General features: G+C 44.7%; 1 protein-coding gene across 1 annotated transcript in view; it reads left to right on the top strand.

Annotated features, from left to right (window-relative positions):
• The first annotated feature begins 251 nt into the window (after positions 1-251).
• The window catches only part of LOC147889898 (Transmembrane proteins 14C), a 57802-nt gene continuing 42892 nt past the window's right edge, over positions 252-15161 (top strand). The window contains exons 1-2 of the mRNA XM_087390988.1: positions 252-771; positions 11245-11309. Coding sequence (XP_087247114.1) covers positions 372-771; positions 11245-11309 — 465 coding nt within the window. The 5' untranslated portion in view covers positions 252-371. The remainder of the gene's footprint in view (positions 772-11244; positions 11310-15161) is intronic.

Genomic DNA, 15161 nt, shown 5'->3' with positions numbered 1-15161 from the left:
GACTTCCCTAGTAACAAAAGCGCGCTTAGTGCGTTGATAGTTTGCCTTTAAGAAATGTGCAGAAGACCATCGGAGCAGCTTGCACTACCGAGTTTCCATTGCATCACAATACAAGAGGGGCTTGGCATTCCTAAGCCTTATCAAGAAAGTGGAAATGTACAACATGCTTGCTAACCATATTTGCCTCCTGGGAGTTGGGACGAATCGCAACGATTATCATTTACGAATCCCCAAGAACAAACACAAAATTCCTACTTGAGACGCTCGAACACATAGTCCAAGAATTCTGCCTTCAACTCCGGTCCACACTAGACAACTTATGGAAGCAACAAATAGCAAAATCGGAACGAACTTCGAGTAGATACACTCAAATGAATAGATATATTTCAAACTTTGTGCTGCTAACCACACTGTGGGTGCACGTTGTTGCTGTGACAGAATATCCTTCGGCCAGGTTGACGAGCCCAACAACACGACGCTCAGTTGCCTCACACCATACCATGTCTTTGCTCCCAGTTTCGGCCCAGCCTCCGCTTCTTACGATGCTTTCCAATTCTCGTGCCAGTATAGTCTGTTTTGAACTCACACGGCTCAAGTTTAACAATCGCATCTTAGGTCACCAACTGCACGGAGCGAGGCAAGCCTGTAGACTCGGCAACCAACCTAAGAAAATTCGCCGACTCGTCTGCTCTGCAGCTGGGCTTTCGGAACTCGCACCCACTGCGGCAGCTGTTTATGGAGGTCTACTCCTTGGAGGAGGACTTTTGGCCTGTGAGATAATTATTTGCTTTCCTCTTACATTCCAATGCGGAAAGCGTGGCCTGCGTAAGCAAAATTTATTCTCTATGCGATTGGAAGATTTTTTAGATTTCTCCCGCACGTTCGAATGCACTATCTTACGGACAGTTATCGATATTTGCTAAATGTAATTTCTGGCAGGCTCTGGTTAAAATATGCTCTATGGTTGCTTTCTATGCTATGACATTGGCCCACTTGAAATTTGCGTTAGCTTATGAGAATCGTGGGAAAAATCTCACTTGGAATCGGGTTGCGCATGAGTAGATTCTCTCGTTAGTTTCTGGATTTTATCCTTCTTCGCTTTAAAGAATAAGATCAGAAGTCAAGCAGGAGCGACTACATTGCAACAAGGTGATTTAAGCAAAGCAAAGCCTTGATTGGAACTTAGCTGTCTTGTACTTGATCTTATGCCTACCGCCATACTCGCAACCCATGACATAGAGACCGCATAAGTATTATCCCTGAATCAGGTCTTTATTTCTGCAGTGCCGATATGGCAAGCAAGTATTGCGTTAGAGGACCAATGTTGAATACATTCGCATTCATTCCTTTGTAGAAGATCAGGGTACATTTGCACATCTTCATTGGTCTGCCATGTGGCATCGGAATTTCCCAAAGCTGCCAGGGACTCGGTAAGAATGTGGCTGTGTATCTTTCGGTGACATGCATCTAGGATCCTCTTTGGTACAAGAAGAACATGGTCATCATCCATCTCTGGAATATGTTTACTGGGATTTGGAAAGGGTCTGTATCTAGACAAGAGTTTTAATTTATGAAATATGATGTAGGTAAGGGCTTCACCAGAGGGGAAAAGGGATAGAATAGCGAGAGAGAGAGAGAGAGAGAGAGAGAGAGAGAGAGAGGGGGGGGCGGGAGGAGGAGGATAATAATTTTAAGTAGGTTAGGGAGGGAGTAGATGAACACAACATGGATTCTAGAGGTGGGTCCCAGCTCCAACTGATACCATATGTCCTGCTATCGGAGTAGAACACTTTATCTTGTGTTTCTGAACCAACTAAAAGGCCATTATGCAAATTAAATTTCGGATGACTGCGGCATGATGGGTCTTGCAAGTCTGAAAATATGGATGTCACTCTCAAATTCTGCATGTACGCCTCTTGAATGCCATGTACCTAATCTTTGTATTTAGTGGATGCAGCTTGATATAGTGCAAGGCCACATTCTAGACAAGGCATCTGCAACCTTATTTTGGAGAAGAAAGACCCCTCTCCGATAGATGGTGACCTCCTGGATGTGATCATGCTCTAGCACAAGCTCACGTGGATCCAATCTTGAACCTGGCTCCTCGTGGCCGTGAAGGCTACTGTGCGTCCACCAATGCTCTGTCCTGCAAAGACTGAACTGCAATCTTCACCCGCTGCTTGTCCTCTGGGGAGAGGGAAATCCAAAAAGCTGTGGGAGTCAAGGGAGCTGCTATAAGAGCCCCTCTAGCTAGACCAAAAGGTCTCCTTGGTCACTGCAATCCTAGTGGTGGTGTGGACAGGAGTTGCGTCAGCAAGAGAACACTGAGCAGATGCAAGCCATCCTGAAATGCAGGTTCCATTTATGCAGTGCCATCCACCTCTGGCGCTGCCGATCTTGATCATGAACATGTCAGCTTTTAGTCCAACACACATCCAGAGAGTTGTCCCCCTCCTGAGTTGGGAACATTCTGAATCCTGCAAAGCACCAAGCCTCCTAGCTCTGTTTTAACCCCATCTATGAACTGACATCATCTGTTAACTGATCCAAGAAACGTTACTTGATCTGCAGCGGGTATACGCATGCTCCTTTGGTTCTCTGGATCCCGATCTCCACCTGAAAGGTTTCAACTGGTTCACCAATTGGTACCTCCTGCATTATGCAACTTTGGTAACCATGGTGAAGTCTCCCGATCACTGGTAGTAGTCATTGTTCCAAATCCCCTCAAAGTTGAAGCATCAACCTTTGTGGCAAATAGCATGCGCCAAATTCCTCTAACATTAGAACTCCCACTTTGTCCATATGGAAGGTTTACACGTCTATTCTCCTTGCAACTGAGAACTCCCATAGAGACAGTCACTCCAAAGCAAACTGCTACAGTCTCGAGTAAAGTAAATTGACATTGCATACCCTGAAAACTTACCACTTAGTCCACAATGTCTTGCATGAACACCGTCACTGATAGGCCTGCAAACTTGGATGTTGGGAGCAACCGCTAAGAGAAGTTGATCAAACTACCACATTTGTTGTGTTATCTGATTCTGTTGAGTTCCATTGGTCCTCCGCCTTTCCTTGATCTATCTTCTTCCTGCAATCCCTCGCAAGGTGCTCTCGTTTGTTATAGTAAAAGTATTTTCTTATTTTCTTTTTCTGCCCTCACCGTCTATTGAGTCCCAAGGATTCATTTTCTTTGTTAGAAATGACCCAATAGAGGGTACGCACAGTGGAAGACTGATAGAAGTGCCTAGGAGCTCACACAGTGTGGTGTGGGGTGTGGAATCACAAACTTCTTAACTTAATGTGCATAGAATAGATGTGCAGACTCATCAACAATAGACAATGAACCAGCCAGATAGAGAAACCAAAAATAATATATTTCCGTCCAAAGCTATGGACACAATACAAAAGAGATGGATCCAGAGTCCCACCAATGGTGTGGTCCTCTGATCTTACCACAAGGTCCTTCTCCTATCTGCCGGCTATCTCTAGACTCGAGCCCGCGTGCTCCGCCTCAAGCGTTTGTAGACTTTCTGTCCAGAATGATCTTCTCAACCTTGCTGCCCTGCGTGTCAGCCTAGGTAGGCAGCCCCTGTCAAGCTTTGTCTGCAGCACACATGTCCTCTTGGTCCTCCTGAATGTAGGCCCCAAGACAGCTGCTCCACTGCTCCAAACTGCTTGTGGAAGGCTCCTCCAGAAAATGTAGAATGAGGCCAAGGGCCTCTGCTTTTATAGGCCCCAAGGGGCTGGGAAAACCTACCGACCCAGCAGCCTCTAATGGCTGACTGCTGGTCGGTTTTCTTCCTCCCCCTGACCGACTTTTCTGGCCCCTCCTGGGCCGACTTTACTGCCCTATATAAGGGCTTTTGTTGGGCTCTTTTGGGCTGCTGCCTGGCCCCAAGGGCAGCCCCCATTGGGCCCTACCCTTGGGCGCATCTATGGCCAGGTGGCTGGCCCACCATAGCCTCCACCTCTGCTCCTTCTGTCCTGCTGGTTCTGCCCTCTGCCAGGCTCTCTCCAGCCACGCGTGCAACGCCGTACTGATCTGTACTGCTGCTGTACTGCAGCCGTACCTTCGTTGATGTCACCCGCCATGTGTTGCCGTTCAGGGCTTGTTAGCAGGCTATGACCCTGCCCACTACCCTCTCCACTTGGCCCGTCATGCAGGCGTCTTCTCTCTCTTTGATTCTTGCCCATATGGCAGCCATCTTGCTGCCCATGTGGCCATCCCTCAGGACCCAGGTTCACCCCCCCCCATGCTCTCCTCATATGGGGGCTTGCAAATGGGGAGGCGACCTTTCCAACATTCTTTTGCTACTTTCCTTTGGCTAGACTTGCTCTTGGCCATGAAACTGTCCTAGGTGACCTAAAGGCTGTAGGCTAGGGCAAGCAATGGAAGCTCAAGAACTGAGGGAATGAAGACAAAAACGAGCTGCTATAATGAATTGTTGCAAAACTGAGTGGAGGCTCAAGAGAGAGCGAATATAACAAAACCCCAGGGCAAAGTGCCCTAATTGGAATAAGTGTCCTAAGTGTGACCAAAAAACGCATTTCGGGGCACCGAAAAGCGTCAAAACATTTCTAGCAGAAATGTGCAAAATGCGGCATGTTAGGGCGAAACTTCTAGCGCATAAAACGACACGATGGGACGTTTTTACGGGTTTTTGCATGAAATCATCTCGGGTTTTGCTGCTGCTGCTCTACGCTTGCCTCCTAGCTCCCTACTCTACCCTCCCTTGCTAAGCCCCTTGCTATCCTAGCCTATACCTCTATTTCTAAACTATACCTTTCCAACTTCTCCTCTATCCTAGCCTCTTCTCGATCCTCTCCAACCTCTCTCTTCTTCACACTATACCTCTCCAACCTCTCTCCTCTCTACACTATATCTCTCTACACTATGCCTCTCCAATCTCTCTCCTTTGTACACTATACCTCTCCCTTGCTAAGCCCCTTGCTAACCTAGCCTCTCCTTTATCTCCTATCCTCTCCAATCTCTACTTGTCTCTACAACGTCTCTCCTCTCCAACCTCTCCTCTATCCTCTCCAAGTTCCAACCTCTCTCCTCTCTCCTCTCTATCCCATGGCCTCGAAATGTGCCGCTGCAAGCACAAGGCGGGATGTGTGGCAAGATACCATTTTTATTAAGAGATATGGCACATTTGGCACAAGGAGGTCAGTGTGCAAGTTTTGTGGTGACACATTGACAGATCTGCTCCTCGAGTTCAAGCGCATTTCTTATGGGAGGGAGGCCAGGGCAAAGGTCCGTGCCATGCCATTCCAGAGGGGATCTTCTTGGCATATGGAGGTACCTCTACCAAATTTGCAGAGATTCGACACCTCCTCCATCCCATGGTCACAGATCAGATTCTTCAAGCGAAGGTGTCGATTGAGCAGCAGAAGTTGGGCCTTGAGGCAACTGCCACATCATCCCAGTCAGATGCCGGGGATGTGGAGGGTTCGGGTATGTCTCTCTCATAGTAGGAGAGAGGTCCATCTACGTCGACATCACAAGCACATGGAATGTCTACTTAACCTCTACATGGCATCACTCCATCAACATCTGTGTCAGCTGGGCTGTCCACTATGCCATCAGCTTCTCCACGACCTCCTGCCAAGAGGACACGTGGTCCATCAGTTGCCACTCCGAGAGTTACTCCTATACAGGCTGCTTGGGCACCATGCTTGAAGCAAGAAGCTGAAATTACAGAGGAGCATGTTTTCTATGCTTGCAATATTCCCTTCCATATTGCACGGACTCCTGCCTACAAGAAGTTTTACCATGCACTTGTAGCTGTTGGTAGAGCACGAGCATCATCCCTTACACCTACTAGTTCTAGGACTCTCTGCACCACACGTTTGAAGAAGCAGGTGGGACTCATTCAGAAAGACATCGAGGGACTCAAGGAAGCCTAGAGTCGGTATGGATGCACCATGGTCTCCAACGGATGGAGTGACACCAAGAGGAGACACATGATTAATATTTTGGTCACTTGTTGTGTGGGCAGTATCTTCTTGAGGGTGGTTGATGCTTCACATGCCGGGCTGCACATCACCGGAGAGTGGATATGGGGTCACATTGAGGCAGCCATCAAGGAGTTTGGTGAAGACAATGTGGTGCAAGTCATCACCGACAATGGCTCCAACTGCATGAGAATGAGAAGTCTCCTTGAGGAGAAGTATCCCAAGATTGTATGGACTCCTTGTGCTTCACACTCCCTCGACTTGATGATGGAGGATATTGGAAAGCTGCCTTGGGTATCTGTTGTGGTCGAAAAAGTGATGCAATTAGTGACTTACATCACTCGTAAGCCACATGTCCTGGCCCTATTTAGAAGGGAGTGCAAGTGGGAGCTTGTGAGACCCTCCAAGACACGCTTTGGCTATATTTTCTTGGTGCTTAGTAGATATTCAATTCTCTCTTGAAAATTCTTTACTGGTAGTCTGGCTCTTAAATGTCATGACAAGAGAAATCACTAATCTGTGATTAGTAGACATTAAAACATTATTATATATTATACGCCAATGGTGTAACATGTATATGTATTTATGATGGACATCGACCGATTTGTTATGGCGGTGGATCATTTGAGTAGATAGGACTAGTCGAGCTGGAGCCATTGCTTCAGACGGCACATGTGATACTTATTCTATTAATAAATATGTGCACACACGTGTCTAGGTCCTAGGGGCAATAGGAAGGGAAGGGTGCATTAAGGTGCATTGAATGGTAGATGCATGGGTCATAGGCTAAGGGTAGGTGTAAATGGGAAGATGGAACTTGAGTGATCTCAAGGGACATTAATGAAAGGGTATCACCCTTTCATTGTGAATCTCACGCAGCATTTGCAGCATTTTTCATTGACCTTGCATTCATCCGCCATCTCTCTCACACCTTGCATGTAGGTCCAAAAAAAAAAGAAACAAGTACTCTCACGAGGGCGCTCTTCCCCATTGGAGGGCCAATCAGCATTCAAATTCTGCATGTATTGCACACATTTGCGTTATTGAGAAAGTTGGTTCTTCACATTTGGTATCAGAGCATCAACAATCCACCACCGGGATAGCAAGAGAGTGCACAGGGCAAAGGGTGCGAGGGCACGAGAAGGCTGCGCGGAAGAGAGGCACGCAGGGAAGGCTGCGTGGAAGGCAAGAGGAGAGTGGAGCGACACGTGCAAAGGCTGTGCACGAGCGGAGGGGCATGTGAAAGGGAAGGTGCGGGATACTGGATGGGGGCTTTGCAGATTACTGTGCACGACAACGTATTGGTCGGCGCGGGAACCGGGTCGGAGAAGGCTGCAAGCAGTAGGGTCGCCTTTCAAATCCGCATTTCTGGCTGGAGGCAATTTCTGAAATTTTGAGGCTCTGAGGTAAGGGCTTTGTCTGATTTTTTGGGTCTTTGGATGGGGAACGGGCTGTCCTAACGGGGTGACTCCCTCCCCCCGTGCGAATAGACCCTTAAAACCCTTAAACCGTGGGAAAAAGAGAACCCCCCCCGTTCTCCCCAACGGAAAGTCGGATTGGAACAAGATTTTAAGGGGATGATCCATCCATCAAGTACCCCCTATAACGGAGTATACCAGTTTACAGCATAAAAACAAGGAAGAAAGGCTAAAAGAGAAGGAAGAAGAGGTCAAATGAAGTAGTTTTTCGACACAAGCGAAGTAGGAGTCGGATAAGTACCACCAACTTTACAACACTTGACTTTTGCTGTAAAATAAACCCCTTTTCTGAAATTACAGCAAGTCATTTTCTTCTGTATTATTAAAAGGAAAGAATGGAAGGAGGAGGGATATTTAATAATGAACTTGTCCTTTTTCCTCCACTACCAGAAGGACATAGGGAGAGAACACCATCACCTCCTCCTGAAGAGGATAATGTAGATGAGAGTTACACACATATGGAGTATGATAACCCACGTATAGAATTACCTTCATCTCTCCTTTAAGAATCTCTTGATAGGGAGTTTTCCTTCAGAAATGAAGGGAGAAACGAGTTCATCCAAGAGCAAGGCGCTAAGTTTACGCCTTTAACTCAAATTCCCGTACACATGGATTATAATCCAAGTGCAAGAGGGAGAGAGGAGTCTCCCGTTGATAAGTTGGTTTCTCAGCTTAGTCGTATGATTGAATAGTCCATTATGAAAAAATTAGGGACTAAGCGAGTGCTGAATTTTGGGGATGACGATTTAAGTACCCCCTCAAAGAGAGCTAAATTCCAATCCTGAGAGAGAATAGAGTTCCCAAAGTATGATGGAGCAAGAGAGGCTGATAAAATTCTCAATTGGATTCGCCATTTTGAGCTATATTTTGCTCATCAAGATAAGACCGACCATGAGAAGCTTGCTCTTGCCAGACTGCATCTACAAAAGGATGCTTTAATGTGGTGGCCCTTATCACAACAGTCCTTTTATGAGTCGCATGATTTGAAGGTCAACCTTGGTAAAACCAAGGTCAAGATCTTTAATATATCTCAAGCCATTGTCAATAAGACAAAGACTTGTCTAAATCATTCACCCTTCGTATCACACACACATACCATCTTTTGTGTGTGTGTGTGTTACAATTTTTTAGTCTCCATTGGCTTTATAGGAACCTTGTCATTCCTATTTTGTTTCTTTTAAGGGCATCACTTTTGTCAAGGGGTTTATTTTCATAGGCTGGTTAAGACCAAAACATTTTGTCCAGTAGGCAATCTCGAATCATTCCAGTCCAACCAATGTGAACTGGTCATCATTCGTTGGACAGAATGTACAGGGGATTGTCTTCGACAATCAGTTTTGGCAAAAAGCCCTTTCCATTCAGATGTCCATAGAGCCCTTGTACTTTGTGGTTCGACAATTCGACCACGAGGGTTGTACTACGGGCCTGCTTTATGAGTTCATGTTGAAGCTTCGAAAAGCCACGGAGGATCGCCGTATCCTCGAGCAGAGGAGGTAAATACTAAAAATACAAGTCTTGTAGCTTGTCCTTAATTTAACTTCTAAGTCATGACTCATGATTCCTCTAATCTCTTAGCTCTAAGTTCTATTTTGATTTCTTTTGGTAAACACCAATTTTTCAGAAAAGATGATATATTAGCGATTTGGAGGAACAGATGGGATTGGTTTCATAGGCCAATCCACACTGTCGCACATATGCTCCATCTCTTGTGGAAGAAGCCTACTAAATGGAATGATCACGTGCTTGTGAGCGGATGGATCCAGTACTTGTGAGTGGATGGATCGTGTGCTTGTGAGCGGATGGATCCAGTGCGGACAAAGTATGCTAGCCATCAGTCCAAAATAGGTGAGCCTTGAGATGATTTCAGATTCTAGATTCAAGATTTGTAATTTAGCTGCTAGCTGCTAGCATGCGACATGGCTTGCAACTTGCAAGTTTATATGATGATTTATCTAATTGTTTGGGCTGTTAGCCTGTTCAATGTTGTCTCTTGAATTTTCAGAGTGCCCACTATGTATGTGTGTATTTGAGATATGTGTGCACTGTGTTTATATAATATATATTTATATAATATTTATGTAAAAATACAAATTTATAGGTGTTTATAGACTAAACGGCTGTCAAATTCTAGAAACGTTTCTTGCAACACTGCCTAAGTGGTCCATGTACTAACTGTACCAACTAACCTAACTCGGTTGCACATGTTCATCCTGTAGGGATATAGCAACCTATGACTGTACAGCGTACAACATATCAAGTCACAAAAGGTACTAAGTTTAAAGCTTGCCGGAAAGCTTCAAACATAGGTCGAGGAAGAGCCTTCGCAAAAAGATCTACCAAGTTGTTGTCAGGGGGAACATAAGACAATTGAATATCACCTGTTGATAATTTCTCTTTGATATAGTGATAGTGGACCTCAATATGCTTTGTGTGAGCATGGCGTGCAAAAGCCAAAGCACTCTGACTATCAGTGAAGATGAAGGTAGGAGTAGTCTGGCATGCATGAAGATCTGCAAGTAACTTCCGGAGCCAAACACGCTCCACTGTAGCTGTAAAAGTTGCTCTGTACTCAGCTTCACAGCTAGAAGTAGCAACTGTAGTGTGCTTCTTGCTGAACCAAGAGATGCATGAAGTACCAAGCATGAAATTGTTGCCACTATGTGACACACGGGTGTTCGAACAACCAGCCCAATCACGATCAGTGAATCCATGCATAACAAGTGAAGAATCATCCTCATAAAGGAGGCCCAAATGCTGGTACCTGAAGACCCGCTTCACGGCTTGTCAACGGTCCTAGAGGGGTTGTGCATATATCTGCTCAATTGTAAGACAGCATACTGAAGATCGAGCCTAGTATGGCATAAATAAATCAAACGACCAACTGCCTGCTAATAGAGAGTGACATCACATGCACCGTTGCCATCCTCAGAAGAGAAGAGACTAGCCAAGGATTAGATGTCGAGGCTTCTTCTTGGAAGAAGATGCCCAAACTTTATGAATATCTGACAAGGAGAACATACGTGTTTGGAAAATTAGGATAATTTCAAAGTCTTTCGTAAGGATCATGTGTTGTAGGCGTCCTCTTGCACTTTCATGAAATTCGTGCACATTGTAGTTCACAATGGTCCAACTCATGGAGAAAATGGGGGGTAGGGAACATGGCCTTTTGATGCTTGGAAGCACGTTGACAACTTCTAAACAAGTGGATTTAAGAGGGGGGTTGGAGTAGCAGTCCAAATCTATGTTATAGCATGCCTAAGGCATTGCTGGCTCCAAATTTGCCTTGAGGGTCTAGTATATCAACGTTGAGGCCGATACTCCCAACTTGCTAGAACACTGATGGAAAGGCCAATGAGTAACATTGCGGAGCTTCTCACTCACATCCAAATAGATAATTGCCGCTAAATATCCAAGCACAGATCTGTGCTTTGGGAAAGCCATGGGAAGGGTAGCCTTATGGCCATGTGCTATCCACACTGAGCAGTTCACGTGCCTGTTGCCCCAACTAATCATCAAGCATCTACATCGTTTGGGCCTTCATCATCAGGTCAAAGATGACGAGGGTTTGTTGCTCCTCACCCCCTTGCTTTTATTGCCCTAGAACTACTGTTGTTTTGTTTAAATGTTATTTTGTATGGGCTCACGTTGTTTCCATGACTTTCACAAGAAGAACAAAGGATGTTGTTGGCAAGCTACTGTTCCATTCAAATATTTTAATAAGGACAAGTCATGCTGCCTAGCAGTTTCATGAGTAATCCAATTTTCTTAGTGGACTTACAATGTGCCTTTTTGTTGATAATGCGTGTAGATACAAGGAGTTCGAGTAAAGGTTCACTTTTTGGGGGACTCACTGGAGGGACGTTATTAGGGTTGGTAAGCAGCCAATTTGTATTGAATGTCCTTTGCAGTCAGTTTGTTATACATGAGCTAATAATGTATAATCTGACAGAACTTAAAGAGTTGGTCTATTAAAAAGATTTAAAAGCAAAACAAGTTGAAAGGATTGTGTGTGGGGGCATCTGTATGTCATGTCCAATGCTCTGTATGCGAGTCACCTTGTTCTAATCTTGTTTCAAAAGTACAAAATGTGCACCAAGCTCAATTGAAAGCCTTTCCAAACAATATGAATTAAGGATCGTGATGAGGAAGCCGTTGTAACTTATGTTTTGACTTGGTTGTCTGGATGTTGGGTTTAGCTTGACTATCAAGTACTCTTGAAATCAGAAACCATGGTGTCATGGGGATGTTTAATGTGTTCCCTATGGAATTGTGTAACCGTAGTTAGGGATTGTGCTATGGTTAGGGGGAAAAACCTCAATGAGGGAAAAGTGCCCCTAACCTACTTATTACAATACATTGGCCATTGCCTAGAATATGATAATAATTCTAACACCCCCTTGTAGTGCCAATGTGGTGTACAAGGTAGTGATCAATCACCAAAAGGAGATAAGTTTAGGGCATTGCGAAATGTCTCAAACTTCTCATGTGGAAGTGCTTTGGTGAAGATGTTTGCAACATTGTCATGTGTTGACACATAGATCATACTGATCTCCCCTACATGCAACTTCTCTTTGACATAATGATAATGAATCTCAATGTGCTTCGTGCGAGCATGAAATACAAGATTCTTTGCCACTGCTATAGCACTCTGACTATTAGTGAGAATTGGAGAAGGACCCTCCAATAAGAGACGAAGATCAGCTAACAAACGTCGCAGCCAAATACATTCAACTGTCACTGTGAAAGCTTCCCTATACTCAGCTTCACATGAGGAAGTAGCCATTGTAGATTGCTTCTTGCTCAGCCAAGAAATGCAAGCTTTGCCAAAAAAGAAACAATTACCACAAGTGGACTGCTTGGTATCATAATCTCGAGCCCAATTTGAATCACTGTAAGCAAGCATCTGCAAGTCATCCCTCCTGGGAAACATCAAGCCAAAAGACTTTGTGCCTTGCAAATAACGGAAGATGCGTTTTACAGCCTGCCCATGTGTTGTCTTTGGGCTATGCATATATCTACTCAATTGAGATACTGCATACTGAATATCGGGTCGTGTATTGCACAAATAGATGAGGCATCCAACAGCCTGGCTGTAAAGTGTGACATCCATTGATTCACCTGCATCATACATAGTAAGCTTCAGCCCTGGCTCCATGGGAGTGGCTATAGGCTTACAATCATGCATGTTGAACCTATCCAAGAGCTTTTGCACATACTTGGATTGAGACATAACGATGCCACGCTTGTCTTGTATAAGCTGGATCCCCAAATAAAAATTTAATATGCCTAAATCTGTATGTCAAATTGAGCTTTGAACTCAGCTTTGAAATCTGCAATTATTTTCTCATTTGACCCTGTGAGCAGCATGTCATCTACGTAAAGAATGATGACCAAAATATCCCCCCCATCGTTCTTGATGTAGAGGGTGCTTTCTGTGGGACTATTATGTAACCCCTTGCTTGCCAGGAATGCATAAATCTTGGCATACCATGCACGTGAGGCTTGTTTCAGCCCATATGAAGCTTTGTTTACCTTGCAAACCTAAAGTGCATTGCCAGAAAGTTCAAATCCAAGAGGTTGTTTGACATAAACCTCTTCCTGCAGGTCCCCATTAAGGAAAGCTGTTTTTATGTCCAACTGATGGACACTCCAAACAAAATTTGCAGCCATGGCAATAACTTACGCTATGGTGGGGGGGTCATCCAGGATGTAGGAGCAAAAGTCTCCTCATAATCTATGCCCTTCTTTTGTGCATAGCATTTGGCAATCAGCCTTGTCTTGTACCTGTCAGTGGACCCATCTAGCTTATCTTTTCACCTTGAAAACCCACTTGGTACCAATGGCATGCTTGCTTGGTGGCAAATCCATAACCTCCCAAAGTCTGAATTTTCTTAATGGATGGCAATTCATTGTGCATGGCATGCATCCAATGTACGCTATCCTTTGCTTCTTCAAAAGAGTCAGGTTCTTCTTCATTAAGAAGAGTACTTGCATAAGCTATCTCAACTGAAAGAGCCCCCCCTGCGTGCCCTATGGCACTACAAGTCCTGCCAGGCAATGGGGCCTCAAGCCTACTCTTCCTGAGAGTCTGTAGCAACCGATTCGGGACTGTTTTGGCTGCGTGTATCTTTTGAATTTCTTGCCTGACAACTTCATCCACACCCTGCAGAGGTACAAAATCACCCTGTTCGGGGCATGTGGATAAGGAGGAGGTTGCTGTAAATTCTGATTTTCAGCATGAGCCTCAGGTGAGGAACCAAATGCTATAGGAAGCATCCCCTCAAAAACATCATCCGAAGAAGCGGGAATTGTAAATTCAGCATGTGTATGTGCTGAATTTTCTGAAAATATAATATCTCTACTCACAAAAATCTTAAGAGAGGCAGGATTGTGGAGACGATAGCCTTTGCTTTGTGCACTGTATCCAACAAAAATGCATTTAAGTGCCTTATCAGACAACTTATTCCGAAACTCCACAGGCACGTGGGCATATGCAAGACAACCAAAAACTCTGAAGTGATCGAGTGAAGGCTTTCTCCCATGACATGCCTCATAGGGAGTGATTGTCTTCAAAGCCTTTAGTTTGCACACATGAGGCCTTCGAGCCAAAAACCTTTGAGGCAACTTTTTACTGGTAAGCGTGTATCTATCCACCACCATTTCCATAAGAGTGCGATTCTTGCGCTCAACTTTACCATTTTGCTGAGGTGTAAGCCTCACTGTAAGCTGATGCGTGATGCCTTTCTCCTTCAAAAATGCCTCAAACTCATGAGACATATACTCCCCCCCTCTATCTGTGCGAAGTGTCTGCACCTTGAGTCCTGTCTCATTCTCAACCATAGCCACGAAGTGTTTGACATGTATAAACACTTCTGATTTTGCCTTAAGACTATAGACCCAAGTGTAATTGGTGAAGTCATCTATGAATGTAACATAATAGAGAGAACCACGAAAAGTAGGTGTCCTCATGGGACGGTAGACATCACTGTGTATGAGCTGTAATTTTGTGTAGCTCTCACTGCACCATCTTTCTTAAAAGGAAATCTATGCATCTTGCCAAGGATGCAACCCTCACATGCATGAGGAGGAGGTGACTCTAGAGGAGGCAATGCATCAACCATAGCATGCTTTTGAAGTGTCATTGAGCTACCAAAGCTCATGTGCCCATACCTGGCATGCCATAACTCCGCATTCTGCATCACAGCAGTGGGAGTGCTCACTGAAAGTGCAAGATCGGATCTTTTCTCATATATATCAAGCTGAAAAAGACCCCGATACAAAGTGCCAGACAACATCAAAGCATAGTCATTCTCTGTCTCTGATTGCACACTTAGCATCATCGAATATAACTTGAAATCCTCCTCTATTGAGAGAGGACATGGAAAGTAAATTCTTCTTTATACCTAGCACCTAGAGAACATCTGAAATTCTGAAATTTGTGCCATCAGTGGATGTAAGGATGATGTCCCTCACTCCACACACTGAATAAGAAGAATTATTTGCACAAGTCACCTTCTTTTTAGTAGGTGGAGGATGCAAAGATGCAAAAAGGCTCTTCTTAGAAGTGATGTGCTTGGAAGCACCACTATCAAAATACCAAGTATTCAGTGTCTCATTGACATTGAGAGAGCATGCATCCTTTGAAGGATCATAATTGCAAGTCAAGAAAGCATAAGGATCATCCTCAATAGTGGCTGTAGTATTAGATTACCCTCTGAAAAATCT

The sequence above is a fragment of the Dipteris shenzhenensis genome, chromosome 19 (genome assembly GCF_047967505.1).
Source record: "Dipteris shenzhenensis isolate YYH24624 ecotype China chromosome 19, Dip_SZ_1.0, whole genome shotgun sequence".
Taxonomy (NCBI): Eukaryota; Viridiplantae; Streptophyta; class Polypodiopsida; order Gleicheniales; family Dipteridaceae; genus Dipteris; species Dipteris shenzhenensis.
Note: the sequence above shows the minus strand (reverse complement) of the source record. Positions and strands in the feature narration are given on the sequence as shown.